We start from the raw sequence: 15,970 nt of genomic DNA on the forward strand, positions 1-15,970 counted from the left end.
TTCAATTTGCACTTTTTTAATATTCTATTATTTTACATATGTCAAATATTGGTTTTTCAAGTTCACTTCATATTCTTTATTCACTTTTATATAGTATTCTTTTCATATTTGTTCTTAAAATTTAATTTAAAATTCATTATACTACATTTTTCCCCTCCCCTACTCTATGCCTACTGCCGAAAACAGTTCTCTCGACTCATCGTTGCTAGAAATAGTTACTTTAATGGAGTTATTATCTAAAGCATTTAGTTATTATTCTGTAAATTATTGTACTTTGCAAGCCCTGAAAAAAAAATTATGTTTTTTTTTTTTTTGCATCAATTGATTCTTTGTATTGTGTGAAATCGTGTAGCAGACTGTTGTACAGGAGGAATATTCGTGTATAGACCCACTGATCGGTTAGATGGGTTCTTTACAACCGTTGTGAAATATACGAACTTTGAATTGGTGAACGAGTTTTGAAGATATTTTGCAAAATTGCACCCAAAAGGTGAGATACTACAAGTGAGCACCCAATCAGAATAACAAATATTATTAAAAGCACAAAACAAGAGGCATAAGACACACATATAAAGAAGAGAATGACTAAAGACAAACAAAATGACTGGAAGAACGGAAAAATGACGAAGGTAAAAGGGACCCACCAGTGGGTATTATAGGGAGACTCTAATTATTATTAATAATTTTATCCCATTCTTGATCATTAATTTCCATTTCTTCAAAAGTTCTAGCTAAATAAGCACTTATATCTTTCAAAGTATCCATGGCAGATTCTTTATCGAATTTACCATTTTTTCTTTCAACCGATAATTCATCATTGAGGAGATCTAATCTTTGTTTGACTAACTCTGATCTATATTTGATCCAATCAGGGTAGAAGTTATGGTATCTGGAACCAAAATTGATTTCTGGTTTAACGGTGTTCAAACAAGAGTTGTCGGCGAGAGTTGGATCTTTAGCTCTGAAAGAAGTAACCATGGTGATTCTTTCACTAGCCCCTGAAGGAGTTGGAGCAATATGTTCAATGCAACCACCTTGTAAAACACAAGCATTACCACGGCTTGGACCAGAGACTGGGATAACTTCAGCAGTTGCATCCCCGTTCTTCTTACCCTTTCTTAAACAGGTTTCACCACCAATCATCATAGAAGTATCAGAAACCATTAAAACACAAACAAAGGGGTAAGAATCTTTATGCCATCCAACAACAGCAGGAATATCTTCCCCGTCACTGGAACCGGAAAAAGCTCTAGTTCTAGCTTGTTGAATTCTTTCTTCAGCAGCTTGTTCTTCACTTTTCATTGAGATGTTAACGTGGGCAATTTCTTGATCCATGACGATTTCTAACTCAACACCAGCCATTCTGCTGATCAATTCCATGGTTTTAGGATGAGTCCAGGCATCATGAATGAAGGGAGTTTCAACCACATCGTCATTTTTAACATAACCTCTAAGATTAGCATCCAAACCGGAAGTAGAGTTAAAACAGTATTTAGCATATTTCAAAAAGAGTTCTTTTTGTAAAAATTCTTGTCTCATGATTTCAATGGCTTCATCGGTGAAAAGAGGGAATGGGTCACTAACACCAACAGTACTGATTTGGTTTGGATCAGCAATGTTCAAATCGTTCATACTAATTCTATTAGTAGCATCGTATTTGGTTTTTTCTTCTTCATTAGCGTAATATTTCAAATGTTTGTAAGGATCAAACTTCACACTAGCTGGCATACCGGCACTGATACCTTTGGAAGCCAAAAGGGCTTCATAAGACGATTTCAAGTTTGAATCGTACATTTGTTCCGGAACACTTTTGTTTGGGTAACCATCTTGAATAGTTTGGAGAAGAGCTGGAGAGGCCATTATTGAATAGATTATTGAATAGATTATTGAATAGATTATTGTATGATACTGATTATATCAATTCATCCATCCAAATCACTCAAGATTTAAGTCCATATTTATAGTATAGATGCAATCGATAACAATTTGATTGATTATCATCAACTTGATATAAGGAAATTGACAGAATTATTATCGGATAAAATAACAATAAACCCCTACCAAATAATAAACTCACGGTACCTACCTAATTCTTTCAATTTCCATGTCTCTGAGTCAAAGTTTCAGCACCAACAATAAGAGATTTTGCATCTTTCTTTTGCTGTTGTGCGATAACAATACAAATCTTGCTTATCAGACGAAAAAGGAATCCGACAGAAAGGTCCATGAGGAAACCGACAACACCACCACCAGAAATCAAAGGTCTGGATGTTCCACCACCGCCAATGTTCCAGGTTTTGTGCTTGCGATCCCGTGTGTCGGCTTCCTATGACCAGTGTGTCGGTTACCTCTTGGGTCGTGACTTTCCTGGAGCAGGTTCCGTCTTAGACTCTAAATGCATAGGAGTTGTAACTGCATGCATTTTCTATGGCTTTCCTAACGGCTGGCCAGTGTTTGATATGGAGGAATCGACAGCCGTTGGTATTGATACGATCAGATCTACCTTGATCTACTCTATACAACTACACCGTATTATAGTATACTGTATTTACATAATATATTTGCATAAGGTATTCACATAATATATTTACATAGTGTATTTATATCATGTATATGGATAATAGGTAGCTAAGTATGTATAGTAGTTATAGTAGTTATAGTAGGTAGAGTAGAGTATGTATATATATAGATTATATTTATGGAATTGAAAATTCGCATACTACTCCTTCTTTACAAATGACTGACTACCAGCTGTTGGCATCACGAAACTTAAAACATTTCAGCGAAGACTTTGTTAGCAAATACGATGAGAAAGAGTCGATCCAAGCATTGAGCTTGGTGATGGCAAAATCGCTTTTGCAATTCGACGTAAGTGCCCCAAGAAAGACACTTGAAGAAAGTAACAGCATTATTGGAGATAGCGATAAATACGCCTCTGGATTAACAGTTGAAAATACCTTACCTCCACTTCCTACTTTCCACCAAGACTTCCCGAACTCGGTCTTCAAGCCAGGTATCACCTTGCTTGACTTTGCCTGTGGAACCGGGTTAACAACAGAAAAATTAGTACCATACTTGGATTCAAAACAAACCCCTAGTGAGATTATCGGAATCGATATCAATCCAACGATTCTCGATTTCTTTAACCATCGTGCCGAAAAAAACTCTTCGGAAGGTGTTAGAATCTCCTCCTACGTGTACGATATACTCGATGAATCAAAACAAGAAGAATTGGAGAAATTTAAAGGTGTTGCCGATGTCATCATTTGTACTCTTTCCTACCACCATTTGATCTACGAGGAAATCACCAACAAATTGGCAGAATTCTTAAAACCCGGAGGCTGGCTCTTTGTCTACGATTTCTACAATGAAGACGTGGAAAAACTCAGTAAAGAAGACAGTTCAGTGGCTCATATGGGTGGATTGAAAATTGATAATATTAACCAGACTTTCAAATCTGCTGGGTTGTCCAACGTATCAAGTGCTAGAGAAAACCGACTCTGGACTTGGACAGAAAAAGTCTTTATTGAAAGCCACTTCAGCGACGAAACCGTCCAACAGCTCAATGCCGGTAAAATCAAACACCGGGACGACGTCTACATGGTATCAACCAGTTTGATATTGGCAATTGGCCAGAAAACTTAGACCAAGAGGTGTACGGAGGTGGAGTACACTGTCGTCGTGCACCTGGTTCAAAACTCAACAAAAGGAAGCGCTTCGAATAAACGATAAGAAACAAATTTCAGTACTTCATCCTTTTCTATATAGGTATATATATAATATTATGGCATCTAGACAGTCGCAGAAGAGATTAACGAAGGAGTATAGAGCAATACAAGCGAACCCGCCCCCGTTTATAACCGCCAAACCAAACGAAGAAAACATATTAGAATGGCATTATATAATCACCGGCCCCACCAGTACTCCATTTGAAGGAGGACAATATCACGGAATCTTAAGGTTCCCATCAGAATATCCTTTCAAGCCCCCTTCAATATCCGTGGTGACCCCCAACGGAAGATTTGCTTGTAACACTAGATTATGTTTGAGTATGAGTGACTATCATCCTGATACTTGGAATCCAGCATGGAGTGTTTCTACCATTCTAACCGGATTATTAAGTTTTATGACCGGGGATGAAAGCACTACCGGGTCGATCACCACGAGTGATAACGTTAAGAGAAGGTTGGCCCGGGAAAGTAAAAATTGGAATATGAACGAAAATCAAAGGTTTCGTAAAAACTTCCCGGAATTAATTGAACAGAATGCAAAAGATATCGCCAAACAAAAAGAGTTGGAAAAACAACAGGATGCTCTCAACGCTAGCAAGAAGTTACAGCAGGAAGATGAAAAACCAATCAATTTACAAGAAAATATCGAATCCTTAGATCCTGAAGATCGTGCCCGTTTATTGGTAGAACAAAATGACGATACCGAACAGCAAAGCAACGGTTTACAGAAAATAACGTTGGTTGGTGTGGTGTTGGCTGCTTTTGTAGCAGCTTACTTCAGTGTCATAAGAAGAGGTTAATCACTTTTAGGGTCTGGGTCTTATAGAAGAATGTATTATGAATTTAAATTCTAAAATTTTTGTAGGTCACATGACTACTCACGTGAATACCATATATCATTATTCGCGTCCCTATTGTAATCAAATTAGCAGAGCTACTTTCTCATATTGTATTTACATTGATTATTGTATGGATTATTATTGTATCAACATATTATTATATGGATTGTCCATTACTTAGTTTTATTACGTGCGTACCATCATCTCAACCTAATTATATTTTGCAACGCTTAATGCTGTAAATGTAAATAAACAATAATCTATTAAAAAACGAAAAATGATCAAAACCCTCGTGTTTTCAATGGCTTCTGCTTTGGACAACTGCCACCATTTGTAACGACTCACAACGATCTATCATGTTAATGGATCCTCGAGCTGTCAGGAAGACCTTTCTTTTTTTGGAATCGAATATTTATGGCGATTGAAATCTTTCTCTTTTCTCCTTCCTTTTCTTTTTGTTCTTCCTCTTGTTCTTGTTCTTCCTCTTCTCTTCCTCTTCTTCTCTTCCTCCACTTCCGATCCCACTCCTGAAACAGCTCTTCTCGGTCCGTTGTAACGCCTATCAGATTGTGTTATTTGTGATTTGTTATACGATTTCAATTACGAATTTTAGGCTCCGTCTACCGCATTCATTCTACATTGATCCACTTGGTCCTGCTCCATCCTGTCTGCCCCGAGTGCCCGACTTAAGTCATACCTACTTTACTTACTTAGAACCGTACCAGTGTCCTGGTTTAGTACGCCAAAAGGTGGTTTGTTCAACGCTATTCGGTGAGAAATTACATTTAATTTACTTGTTTTTTGCCCTTTTTGCCTTTTTTTTTTTTATTTTTATTTTTTTTTTGGTTCGTTGTTTTTCGTTCATTTCCTTTTGGTTGATCTTTTTATTTTTTGGTTAACCTTTCTTGTCGAACTCCTTCCTTCTTGTTGGTTAAAGTCTTGATCTTATTAGCTCGAGTGCAAGAAGACACGCGCACATTACTCGATCTCATCATTATTTAAAGAAATTTGTTTTGAAAGTGATAAATTTTTTGATTATTAGTTGAGTAAAGTATGACTTCCCATCCGTATCGTCAAAAGGCTGGCGGTGAAACCGCTTCAGCCCCTTATCCGGTAGATAACTTTGTTGATGCACCAGCTGCTCCGATTTCAAATGAAACTCCGGAAACTAATTCTCCTTATAGTTTCCATAGTCCATTAGATCAAGCTAATCAACTTAATAATAAAACTATAGAAGATGATTCATTGATTAATGAAAATTATACTAATCCTTATCCAAATAATGCCAGCCCTTATCCAACATCTGCTCATTATAATCCAACTATTCAAAATGTTCTTAATAATAATCATATAAAACCTCAACAGTCTCCAACTTCTTCTTCAACTCCTTATCCTTTATATGATTCTCAAACTCCTCCACCGGCTTTCCCTAAAGAAGCATCCAATGGGAATGGGTTGGTTTCTCCTCCTGGTGCTCATCCTTTATCTGCTACCTCATCAGTTACTAATTTCAATTTAAATAATAATAATAATAATAATAATAGTAACTCGATATTTGAAACTTCAAATAAGCAAGAATATTCAAAATCGGAAAGTAATTTAATGTCAAATCTTCAAGAAAATCCAAGTAATGGTTCAAATACTAATTCAATTTTTGGTGCTCCTCCAATGGCTCCTCCTGGTAGATTAGGCCATAATAGATCAGTTTCTTCAACTTCTTCTTTTATTTATGATAGATCCGATAATGCTAGTATGATTGATTTTAGTCAAAATGTCATTCAACAATATCTTGGGGATAATTCTTCTCATCTTTTACCAAGAATTAAAACTATTGACATGTATAGGAAAAATGCTAAAAAATCAAATGATCCAACAGTTTTATTTCAATATGCTCAGTATATGTTACAAACTGCTTTGATTTTAGATAATGAAAATTCATCCACTCCTGGTTCAAATACTCCAAATGAATCACCCAGAAAAAATGAAAATTTAGGAGTTAATAATAATAATATGAAAAAATCTCATTCAAAATCAAAATCAAATTCTTCTTCTTTGGATTTAGAAAATGCCAGTGAAATGGATGATTCTAAATTGAAGAGAGCTTTATTAAAAGAAGCTGTTCATTATTTAAGAAAATTATCAGATAAAGGATATACTGAAGCTCAATACTTATTAGGTGATGCTTGCAGTTCTGGTGCTTTAGGTAAAGTTGATAATAAAGAAGCTTTCGCTTTATTCCAAGCTGCTGCTAAACATGGTCATATTGAAAGTGCTTATAGAACTTCTTATTGTTATGAAGAAGGTTTAGGTACTGGTAGAGATGCACGCAAAGCAATTGAGTATTTAAAAATGGCTGCATCAAAAAATCACCCTGCTTCAATGTATAAATTAGGTGTTTATTCATTTTATTCTAGAATGGGGATGCCAAATAATGTTAATACTAAAAAAATGGGTATTAAATGGTTAACTCGTGCTTCAAACGTTGCTAATGAATTAATTGGTGCTGCTCCTTATGAATTGGGTAAAATTTATTATAATGGGTTTCAAGATATTATTATCACTGATCAAAAATATGCTTTAGAATTATATTCTCAAGCTGCTGCTTTAGGTCATATTGAATCTGCTGCCATCTTAGGTAAATGTTATGAAGTTGGTGAGGTTGTTCCTCAAGATTCTAATTTATCAATTCATTATTATACCCAAGCTGCTTTAGGTGGTGATCCAGAATCAATGTTATCAATGTGTGCTTGGTATCTTGTTGGTAATGAACCTTTCTTACCAAAAGATGAGCTGGAAGCTTTTGAATGGGCTAAAAGAGCTGCCATGTGTGGTTTAGCTAAAGCTCAATTTGCATTAGCCAATTTTTATGAAAAGGGAATTGGTTGTATTAAAAATATTAATGATGCTCAAACTTGGTATCAAAAAGGTGCAGAAAATGGTGATGAAAAATGTTTAAATAGATTAGCTAATAAGGAATTAGCTGCAAAATTACAGAAAAATTTGAAAAAGAAAAAATCTGGTAACTTATTAAATGGTAATGAAAAGGCTGCTCAAGATAAAGATTGCATAATCATGTAATGTTGGGCACCACCAAAAATAAAAATATATACATACATATATTCGTTCATTTCTCCTTAGTCAATTGTTTGCTTTTATTTAATTAGTTTATAGTATATCATATGTCATTTTGATACAAAAAGTAGGTCATTTGTTATCTTTGCTGTATATTTTCCGATTTTTGCAATCTCAATGAATATGTAAACGCATCTAATACACTACACTATTACACTACACTATTACACAGTAAATCATTTTAACAGTAAATCATAACAACACATCAGTACATCAGTACAACAGGATCACTACATAAACAGCAAGAGCATTCTTTGAATCAATGCCTTTTAGTCATTTGGTACCTTTCAATTTTGTGTTATGGAAGGATTATGAAACTGCGGCATCGGTTGCCAAAGATCACGTTTTATGGACGTTGTAGCAGAATTCCATGAGGACAACTAGCCATTGAACCGTCACTACAGCATAAGCAGTCACTGCTCAATGGCATATCATGGCCGTTTGGCAAGCCAGTGAAAAACTCATCTCTCACAAAGGAAAAAATGTCACAGTGGCTCCGTCATCGAACTCGAAACGGTCACAATCTCGAGATTTCATCAAGTTTAACAATCAACTTCAGTTATAGCCACTACACAACCTGAAATAGATTGTCACATACTTACTACTTGTCTGGGCGTTTATTTACCATAGTTTATCGTGGTGGATTTTGGGTAAGGGACAAATTGGAAAATTTCAGCTGTGATTTGGTGGAGTTCTCCAGTATGCAGAATCCAGAGACTGCCCCCAACTTATATTTGCTGATTAGAACAGCATAAAAGGTTTGGGAAATCCTTTGAAGGTTGGACTTATTCAATTGAGTTGGTCAATTAACTAATAATGTCTGCTAACGATTTTTACAATTCTGGAGATAACCGTTCCTATCAACCAAAACAATCTTCTCATAATGAAAGTTCTGGAGAAGGTGGTGAAAGAGGTATGATGAGTACTGTTGCTGGTGCTGGTGCCGGTTATGTTGCTTCTAATGCTTTTGGTGGTGGTACCAAGGGTAAAATTGCCAGTTCTGTAATTGGTGGTGTTCTTGGTCATAAAGCTGGTGAAAAGGATAGCTCAAGTAGCAGTTCTGATGAAGAATCCGGTGGCGGATGGTTTGGTCATGGTGACAAGAAGAAGAAGAAGGACAAGAAGAAGCACGAATCCCATGGTTTGTTTGGATCTTCTCATGACGATAAGAAACAAGAACACCAATCTGGTGGTGGGTTCTTTGGCCACAGTGATAACAAACACGGTGGAAATGATAGCTACGGCGGTGGCAGAAATGACTACGGCGGTGGAAGAAATGACTACGGTGGTGGAAGAAACGACTACGGCGGAGGAAGAAATGATAACTACGGCGGAGGAAGAAATGATAACTACGGCGGAGGAAGAAACGACAACTACGGAGGTGGAAGAAATGATAATTACGGAGGTGGTTATGGTGGTGGCAGAAATGATAACTACGGTGGAGGAAGAAACGACAACTACGGAGGTGGAAGAAATGATAACTATGGTGGTTCAAGTGGAGGTAGATGGTAAGCCTGCAATCAAAAAGCCTAATGTCTTGATGAATTTTAACCTTTCATTTCTATATTACTAAGTATTTGAATAAACTTTTCATTTTTTCGAGTTTGCTGGAATAACCTAACTGTAGTTTATCAGCGAGATTGCAAAAAGTTTAGTGAGGAAATCTAAAATTGCAACCATCCACAGGGTTTACTTGTAGTGTACAATAATGAACTTTAAAAGGGTACAACAAAATGCAATTAAAATATAAACTAGAAAGTGAAATGCAAAAAAAAACAAACAGATGGATATGTAAAAAGAAAGAAAATTTTAGAAAGAATAAAAAAGGGAATAGGTGAAAATTAAATGAGGTATCGTTAATCATTCAACTTCTTCAGAGCCATTACTGCCAATATTTCTAGTACCATGGTTATACTCACGAAAATCATTGTTGATAACTCTAGAAGGTTCACTTAACACTGATGACTTATAATTATTTGTTGGGGATGGTAAAAGACCTGGCGAAAAACCAAAGTGTTCATTTTCTTTCTCCGATATTATTTTAGTACTTGCCCCCTTGTTAAGTAAAGGTAACTTCAATAAGGAATCTTCATTATCGAGAGATTCTTCGCTTGTTGGAAGTTTCCTGTTAGTTAAGGATTGTAATCTTGGATTAGAATATTTTAATTTATTACGTGAAAAATCGGTTGAATCTTTATGTTTTAATAAGCTATTGACCGATGGCGAATCAAGACTAGGGTCAAACTTAAAATCCAAATCATCCATGATATCTGACCTATCAAGGACATCATTATTAATAGGAGAATTATCATCATTACTACTGGGATATGTATTATTGGGTTTCTCTTGTTGTAGAGGTGGTGGCTCCTCCATACTAATGTCATGTTCACTTTCAATCATGCTTGTATCGATATTATTATCAGAGACATCCCAACGTACTTTCTTTCCGAGTTTATTCACTGGGGAAATTTTTGGTGGACTAAGCTTTTTCATGGTGGCTTTCTTCAAATTTCTAGGAGGAGAAGATTTTAAAGGTGAGGTGGAACCTCTTTTAGACTTAGCTAAAGAAGGTCTTGGAATCTGAGTATCTCCCAAAGAATTTTGATTTGGTGACAGACTATTCATTTGATTGTTTAAATTGTTCGTCTCCAAGCCTTGGTAAGGGTCTTCATTATTATGCTGGTCAACTTCATTAAATTGCTGCTGGATAAATGTAGAAGTGCATTTTTCAATTGCAACATCAAAATCGCTATTATTCATTGACTCTAAAGTTAAAATTAGATGATCAACCACAGAAACAATGTTTTCAAGAGCATAGTCCTGGTCAGGATTAGTTGAAATGATTAATAAATCCAGGAATGCTTTAGGTAAGGAAACATATTGTTTTATTTCAGATAATAAGTAATCAAATAAGATTGATGAATTTATCATTATATCTTTTTCAAATGTATCTTTCAAAGCATCGACTAAATTTTCAAATATAAAAGTATGAGACTGAGTCCAACCTTCTGATTCTTTTAATTTTTTCAAAGTATAAATAATCGAATGAGTGAAAATATTATCAATATCTGAAGGAGTACCATATTGTTTTTCTAAATTAACAATTTGTTGATTAATTTTAGTCGTCAATTGATTAACCTGAAAAACTAAACTGGGGAAATTAATTAAATCTTTTAAAAATGCAAAATGACCAATTCTTTGTAAGTTCTCTGACAAAAGAGAAATGTTAGTCTGTTGAGATAGTAATAATTTTCTTTTAGCTAATAAGAAGTATTTTTTCCATTTATCTTGTTGATGATTATCCAAAGATTTTTTGATTGAATCAATTGAATCGAGAATAGACTGATTGCATTTTCCAAGAATTTGATTTTGTTTATTAATAGTTGATTCAATAACTTTGTTTTCACGAGTTCTTAATTCATTAATTTCCTGTTTTTGCTCTGTAATCATTTTCAAATATGACCCAACGTGACGATCTAGGTTATGTTGATTTCTGATCAACTTTGTCTTAATTTCTTTGGCTCTATCAGCATACTTCAAAGTGTTTAATGTCTCATCATAATGCTGGGAAGATGGGGAGATGCAAACAATCATAACGGTTTTACAATTTCCCCCTAATGAGAATTTGAGTAATCTGGTCAACTTTGAATCTCTATAAGGAATATGATTTCTTCTTCTGGGATCGCACAAGGCATTAATACAATTCCCTAATGCAAGTAATGATTTATTGATATTAGCTCCCTCATTAAGTCTAGCACCTCTATTTTTTGTAGCTGCGGCTCTTTCACTACCAGCCAAATCAATAATTGATAATGTTGCAAACGTGTGTTCTTCATTGATATCTGCAGTTCTATTTTTTTGAACTACATTAATTTGTAAAACCGCATGAGATCTAGAAGAAGTGGCATTAGCTTCTGTTGGGGAACTAGTTCTATTTTGATTCCCCAATAGAATTAAATCCATAACTTCCTCTACGCTTTTTGGTTTGTGAGAAGATAGGTTTGCAACTGAAATCTTCTTTTTAGCATCTTCTCTTAAGATTAATTTTTTAAAGCTTGTTTCTGGATTTAGTAAATCACGAATTGTTTCATTATAAATTTCGAGAAATGATAAACTAACATCAAAAAGTTTTTCGTCGGACAATTCTTCAATTTTTTCAAACAATTCTTTCATTGTTAAAAAAATTACCCCAGGATCTTGCGGAGAGCCCAGAATCGTATGGGTCTTCCCACACCCAGTAGCTCCATATGCAAAAACAGTGGCATTATAACCGTCGAGTATACTATCCAATAAAGGTCTAGTTGTATTATTGTAAACTTCCTGTTGGCTAGTCAGAACATCAAACAATTTATCAAATACAAAACGATATTCCCTTATCCTTGGTCTCTGAGCATTATTCGGGAATGCATTATTCTGCATGGTACTCAAGGGATTAGTCTCGGGTGGATCAAATATTAACATTTTATCATCAACCACGTTTACAATCTTTCTAATACCCCTAGGATTGAAGACTGAGGTCAGTTTTGAACCAGAACGTTCAGATGACTTGTTATGAGAAGATAGCGAGCCATCACTAACGAAAAATGGATCTTCTTCCTGCTTAATCAATTTTGATTCTTCTGAATTAGTGAAGGGCCTAACTCTAACCGCAACAGAAATCGAGGACTCCCTAGTTGGATGCGATGATGCAATATTCATGACGACTGCTTCTGGACTGGAAGTATCAAAGTATCTTCTCTGATGGGAACAGCTCAATCCTTATTTTTGAGTTCAACTTGTTTTTCGACAGGTTATCGTTTAATTCAAAGTATGACTGGAATATGTATGGGCGCTTCGACTCAACTAGGCTTCTAGGATTGATTGGAATGTTGCACTAGGTGAGGAATGGCTCGATCGTGCAATTGATGGTTCCGTTATGTTCTAATATATGTTAATTGGTGCAGTTTAACCTCAAATACCAGATCCTGAAGTACCTTTCAATATCATCTCGTTTTAACCAAAGACAAAACCTGAGGAAAATAACAAAAGTAAACAAAAACGCGTAATTTCTGATCCAAACCCATGAAAAAAGGTACGGATGTTGGAAAAGGTACGGATGTTGGAAAAGGTACGGAGGTTTGAGTTCGGTACGGGTTTTGGGTTTGAATTTGCAATTTTAGAACTGTGGATTTTTGGAAAGGAAAGATATTCAGGAATCATTCTACGGGAAACAAGACACTTGAATATAAGAGGTAGGAATAACGATGCCATCATTAGAAGAGGGAGCATCGTTGACGTCGTCGTCTGTGAGCTTATTGAAGACCATTATTGGGGCAGGACTTATGTCAATTCCATTGAGTTTTTCCACTGATGGATATATTTTTGGATCGATAATTATAATATTTGCTGCTTTAACATCAGGGTTTGGGTTGTTTTTACAAGCGTACGTGAGTAAGTTTGTGCCAAGGGGCCATGCCACCTTCTTCAACTTATGTTCAATTACTTATCCAAGTTTATCGGTTGTATTTGATCTAGCTATTGCAATTCAATGTTTCGGATGTGCCATTTCGTATTTAGTACTTGTTGGAGATTTGATGCCCACGATAGTTGAGGATATTTCCTTTGTTGATGAATCGAATTATTCCAAGTTTTGGGTATTGGCAAGCTCAGTTATTTGTGTGCCATTGTCTTTATTGAAAAATTTGGATTCCTTGAAATATACCTCAATTCTTGGTTTAGGAGCAATTGCTTATTTGACTTTATTAGTCGTTTTTGAAGGACTCTTTGGCGATTTTCCCAATGATTCTAAAGGAGATTTGACTGCGGGTCCTCCAACAGTGAGTGGAGTTTTCAGTACATTTTCCATCATTGTATTTGCATTTACCGGACATCAAAATATGTTTTCGATTATTAATGAGGCAAGAGACAAATCCTTATCAAATTTAACCAAATTGATAACTTTTGCAATCTCATTATCTACTGGGTTGTTCATACTTGTTGGATTAACCGGTTATTTCACTTTTGGTAATAAAGTTGGTGGTAATATTGTTTTAAGTTATCCATCTACTTGGGCTACAACTTTAGGCAGGTTTGCCATTGTATTCATGGTGATTTTTTCATTCCCATTAATGATCCATCCTGCTAGAATATCAGTTAATAATATTTACTATTGGTTTAAATTGAAATTTAACTCTAATGATACTCCAACAAATGGTCCAAATGAAACTTCTAATTTATTAGAAGCCCAAAATGATTCAAATAAACCTTCGTTTGTTGTTCCATTTCCGAATAAAGTTTTTTATACAATTTCTGTTTCTTTATTATTAGTTGGTTATTATTTAGCAGTCACTGTTAAATCATTTGCATTAGTTTTAGCAATCGTGGGTGCTACTGGATCAACTGCCATTTCATTTATATTACCAGGTTTATTTGGCTATACATTAGTTGGATCTGATGTTGATGTTTTAACCAACAAACACAAGACATTGAAAAATGCTTCATTATTCTTAGTAATTTGGGGGTTTGTCGTTATGGTTCTTTGCTTATACGTTAGTTTAGTATTAGACCCCGCGTAAACTACATCGTGTTCTATGAAGAGTACAACTATTTTAATACAAACAAATCAAATGACATACGTATTGTAAGAGATATATGTTTTTAAGTATACTTTTTTTTTTATTTGAAATCAAAATGGAAATTCAATTTTTTTTTTTTTGGTCTTTTTTGGCTTTTAGTATATATGTTCGAATAATTATCGTGAACAAATTTGGAGATTAAGAAAGGTGAATTCGAAAAAAGGAATTGAAGTATTACTTCTAACTTTCTTTATATTACAAAAAACTAAAAATACACGACGAGAGAATAACAAGGTTAATTATTTAACCTTTTCAGTTACACTCTCATCTTCAACATCAGTATCTTCATCATCACTTCTAACATCTTCAGCCCCAGTACCGGTGACAACTTTATAAGCAACTTTAAAGATAAGGTACATCCAAACAATAGTAATAATTTGTAAACCACCTAATAAACCAAGAAAGAAATTAATCACATTAGGAGTCCAGCATCTTTTTTGAATAACACCGGGCACACATTTTGCATTTGACATTAAAGTAGTTGCTTTTGACCAAGCATGATAAAATAAATAATTGTATAAGCCGTGTCTTAAGATAATCCAGGATAATAAAAATAAAATAAACATAAAATCACAAGCTTTTGAAAATCCAGCATATTTTAACATTTTAGCACCCGATAAGAAGATATCAACTGAATCCATAATCATTAAAATAAGATGACCAATTCTAGTATAATAATAATAATAAGAACCTATGATTAAAGCACAAGTAATTATATGATGACTGAACATTTGATAATGATCTTTTCTTTTTTCTTCAATATTTAAAACGAAAACTTGTTGAATCCAAAAACCAATTGATATAAGATAATATTTCTTGAAAGAGGACGTGATTTGATAATGAGGCCAATTTAAATAAATATGATCTATATCCAACCAATAAGGAGATCTGATATATAAATAAACTCCAAAAGCAAAAGAAAACATATAATAAACCAATGACCATGATTGTTCAGCAAATCTAACTTTAGCCTTTTTAGAATGAATATGACAATAATATCTTGCAAATGGTCCAAAACACCATTGCATAAGAAAAGATCTCAAGAAAGTTAAAGTTATCACACAATTAAGTATGAAATAAATATCATCTTTACCAATATCATATAATGCTTCTCCATTTGAATTGGTTCCTGATCTATATTGTAAATGGATGAATTTCGAAGTATACGGAAGAACTGAAGGATATAAAACATGAAACAAATAAAGACATATTAAAAGCGATCTTGAAATACGTATTTGATTTCTTTCAACCGATGCAAGAAATGAATCATGATATGACGTTTTACCCTTCTTTATATCATTCGATCCCTTATCCTCAACTAATCCTTCTTTCTGTATAGTAGACGTCTTAGTAGACTCACTAACACTACTACCGTTCGGTTCAGATACCCGTGGTTCTGAAACTCTAGTCATCTTTTTTCACCAACTGAAAAAAAAGGAAAAAAGAAAAAGACAATATTAAAGCCAATGTCAAACAAAAAAACTCAGTACAAGTCCAAATTAACAACCTTCGGTGGCCACTCACTCTCTGTCTTCGTGTATCCAAAACGTTCAAACCAACTGGTCCCTGGCAAACTGAAATTTTATCCTGGTATCTCAAATTAATGTATTTGTTGGCTTGAATTGGTGTTGATTTTTGTTCAATTTTTTTTTTT

At 34.6% G+C, this 15,970-nt stretch overlaps 8 protein-coding genes across 8 annotated transcripts; 5 read left to right on the forward strand and 3 right to left on the reverse strand.

Annotated features, from left to right (window-relative positions):
• Positions 1-666: 666 nt before the first annotated feature.
• HYPBUDRAFT_139355 (uncharacterized protein) lies at positions 667-1,860 on the reverse strand (the record flags this gene model as incomplete). The annotated part of the gene is made up of 1 exon (XM_020219703.1): positions 667-1,860. The coding sequence occupies one exon, from the start codon at positions 1,858-1,860 to the stop codon at positions 667-669; it is 1,194 nt and encodes a 397-aa protein (XP_020076084.1).
• Positions 1,861-2,736: 876 nt separating this feature from the next.
• On the forward strand, positions 2,737-3,645 carry HYPBUDRAFT_109217 (class I SAM-dependent methyltransferase; the record flags this gene model as incomplete). Its single annotated transcript, XM_020218687.1, has 1 exon — positions 2,737-3,645. The coding sequence occupies one exon, from the start codon at positions 2,737-2,739 to the stop codon at positions 3,643-3,645; it is 909 nt and encodes a 302-aa protein (XP_020076085.1).
• A 139-nt stretch (positions 3,646-3,784) lies between these two features.
• HYPBUDRAFT_109243 (E2 ubiquitin-conjugating protein) lies at positions 3,785-4,531 on the forward strand (the record flags this gene model as incomplete). Its single annotated transcript, XM_020218691.1, has 1 exon — positions 3,785-4,531. One exon carries the CDS (start codon positions 3,785-3,787, stop codon positions 4,529-4,531), a length of 747 nt encoding a protein of 248 aa, XP_020076086.1.
• Positions 4,532-5,944: 1,413 nt separating this feature from the next.
• On the forward strand, positions 5,945-7,579 carry CHS4 (Chs4p; the record flags this gene model as incomplete). Its single annotated transcript, XM_020223813.1, has 1 exon — positions 5,945-7,579. A coding segment is annotated over one exon (1,635 nt), but the record flags the coding sequence as incomplete, so codon positions are not given.
• A 624-nt stretch (positions 7,580-8,203) lies between these two features.
• On the forward strand, positions 8,204-9,423 carry RCT1 (Rct1p). Its single transcript, XM_020223049.1, has 2 exons — positions 8,204-9,083; positions 9,168-9,423. Exons 1-2 carry the CDS (start codon positions 8,519-8,521, stop codon positions 9,212-9,214), a joined length of 612 nt encoding a protein of 203 aa, XP_020076088.1. The 5' UTR covers positions 8,204-8,518; the 3' UTR covers positions 9,215-9,423.
• A 139-nt stretch (positions 9,424-9,562) lies between these two features.
• Positions 9,563-12,400, reverse strand: KIP3 (tubulin-dependent ATPase; the record flags this gene model as incomplete). The annotated part of the gene is made up of 1 exon (XM_020223569.1): positions 9,563-12,400. The coding sequence occupies one exon, from the start codon at positions 12,398-12,400 to the stop codon at positions 9,563-9,565; it is 2,838 nt and encodes a 945-aa protein (XP_020076089.1).
• A 272-nt stretch (positions 12,401-12,672) lies between these two features.
• Positions 12,673-14,371, forward strand: AVT7 (Avt7p). The gene has a single exon (XM_020223266.1). The coding sequence runs from the start codon at positions 12,946-12,948 to the stop codon at positions 14,254-14,256; it is 1,311 nt and encodes a 436-aa protein (XP_020076090.1). The 5' UTR covers positions 12,673-12,945; the 3' UTR covers positions 14,257-14,371.
• A 28-nt stretch (positions 14,372-14,399) lies between these two features.
• On the reverse strand, positions 14,400-15,880 carry LAC1 (Lac1p). Its single transcript, XM_020219704.1, has one exon. It carries the CDS (start codon positions 15,726-15,728, stop codon positions 14,556-14,558), a length of 1,173 nt encoding a protein of 390 aa, XP_020076091.1. The 5' UTR covers positions 15,729-15,880; the 3' UTR covers positions 14,400-14,555.
• Positions 15,881-15,970: the final 90 nt, after the last annotated feature.

This window comes from Hyphopichia burtonii (assembly GCF_001661395.1).
Source record: "Hyphopichia burtonii NRRL Y-1933 unplaced genomic scaffold HYPBUscaffold_4, whole genome shotgun sequence".
Taxonomy (NCBI): Eukaryota; Fungi; Ascomycota; class Pichiomycetes; order Serinales; family Debaryomycetaceae; genus Hyphopichia; species Hyphopichia burtonii.

Bases quoted from the DNA above. Each gene is read 5' to 3' on its own strand.
- RCT1 (XM_020223049.1), top strand. From the start codon at position 8,519: ATGTCTGCTAACGATTTTTACAATTCTGGAGATAACCGTTCCTATCAA. The intron at 9,084-9,167 runs GTGGAAGAAATG...ACAACTACGGAG, and splicing joins AAGAAACGACAACTACGGAG to GTGGAAGAAATGATAACTAT.
- AVT7 (XM_020223266.1), top strand. From the start codon at position 12,946: ATGCCATCATTAGAAGAGGGAGCATCGTTGACGTCGTCGTCTGTGAGC.
- LAC1 (XM_020219704.1), bottom strand. From the start codon at position 15,728: ATGACTAGAGTTTCAGAACCACGGGTATCTGAACCGAACGGTAGTAGT.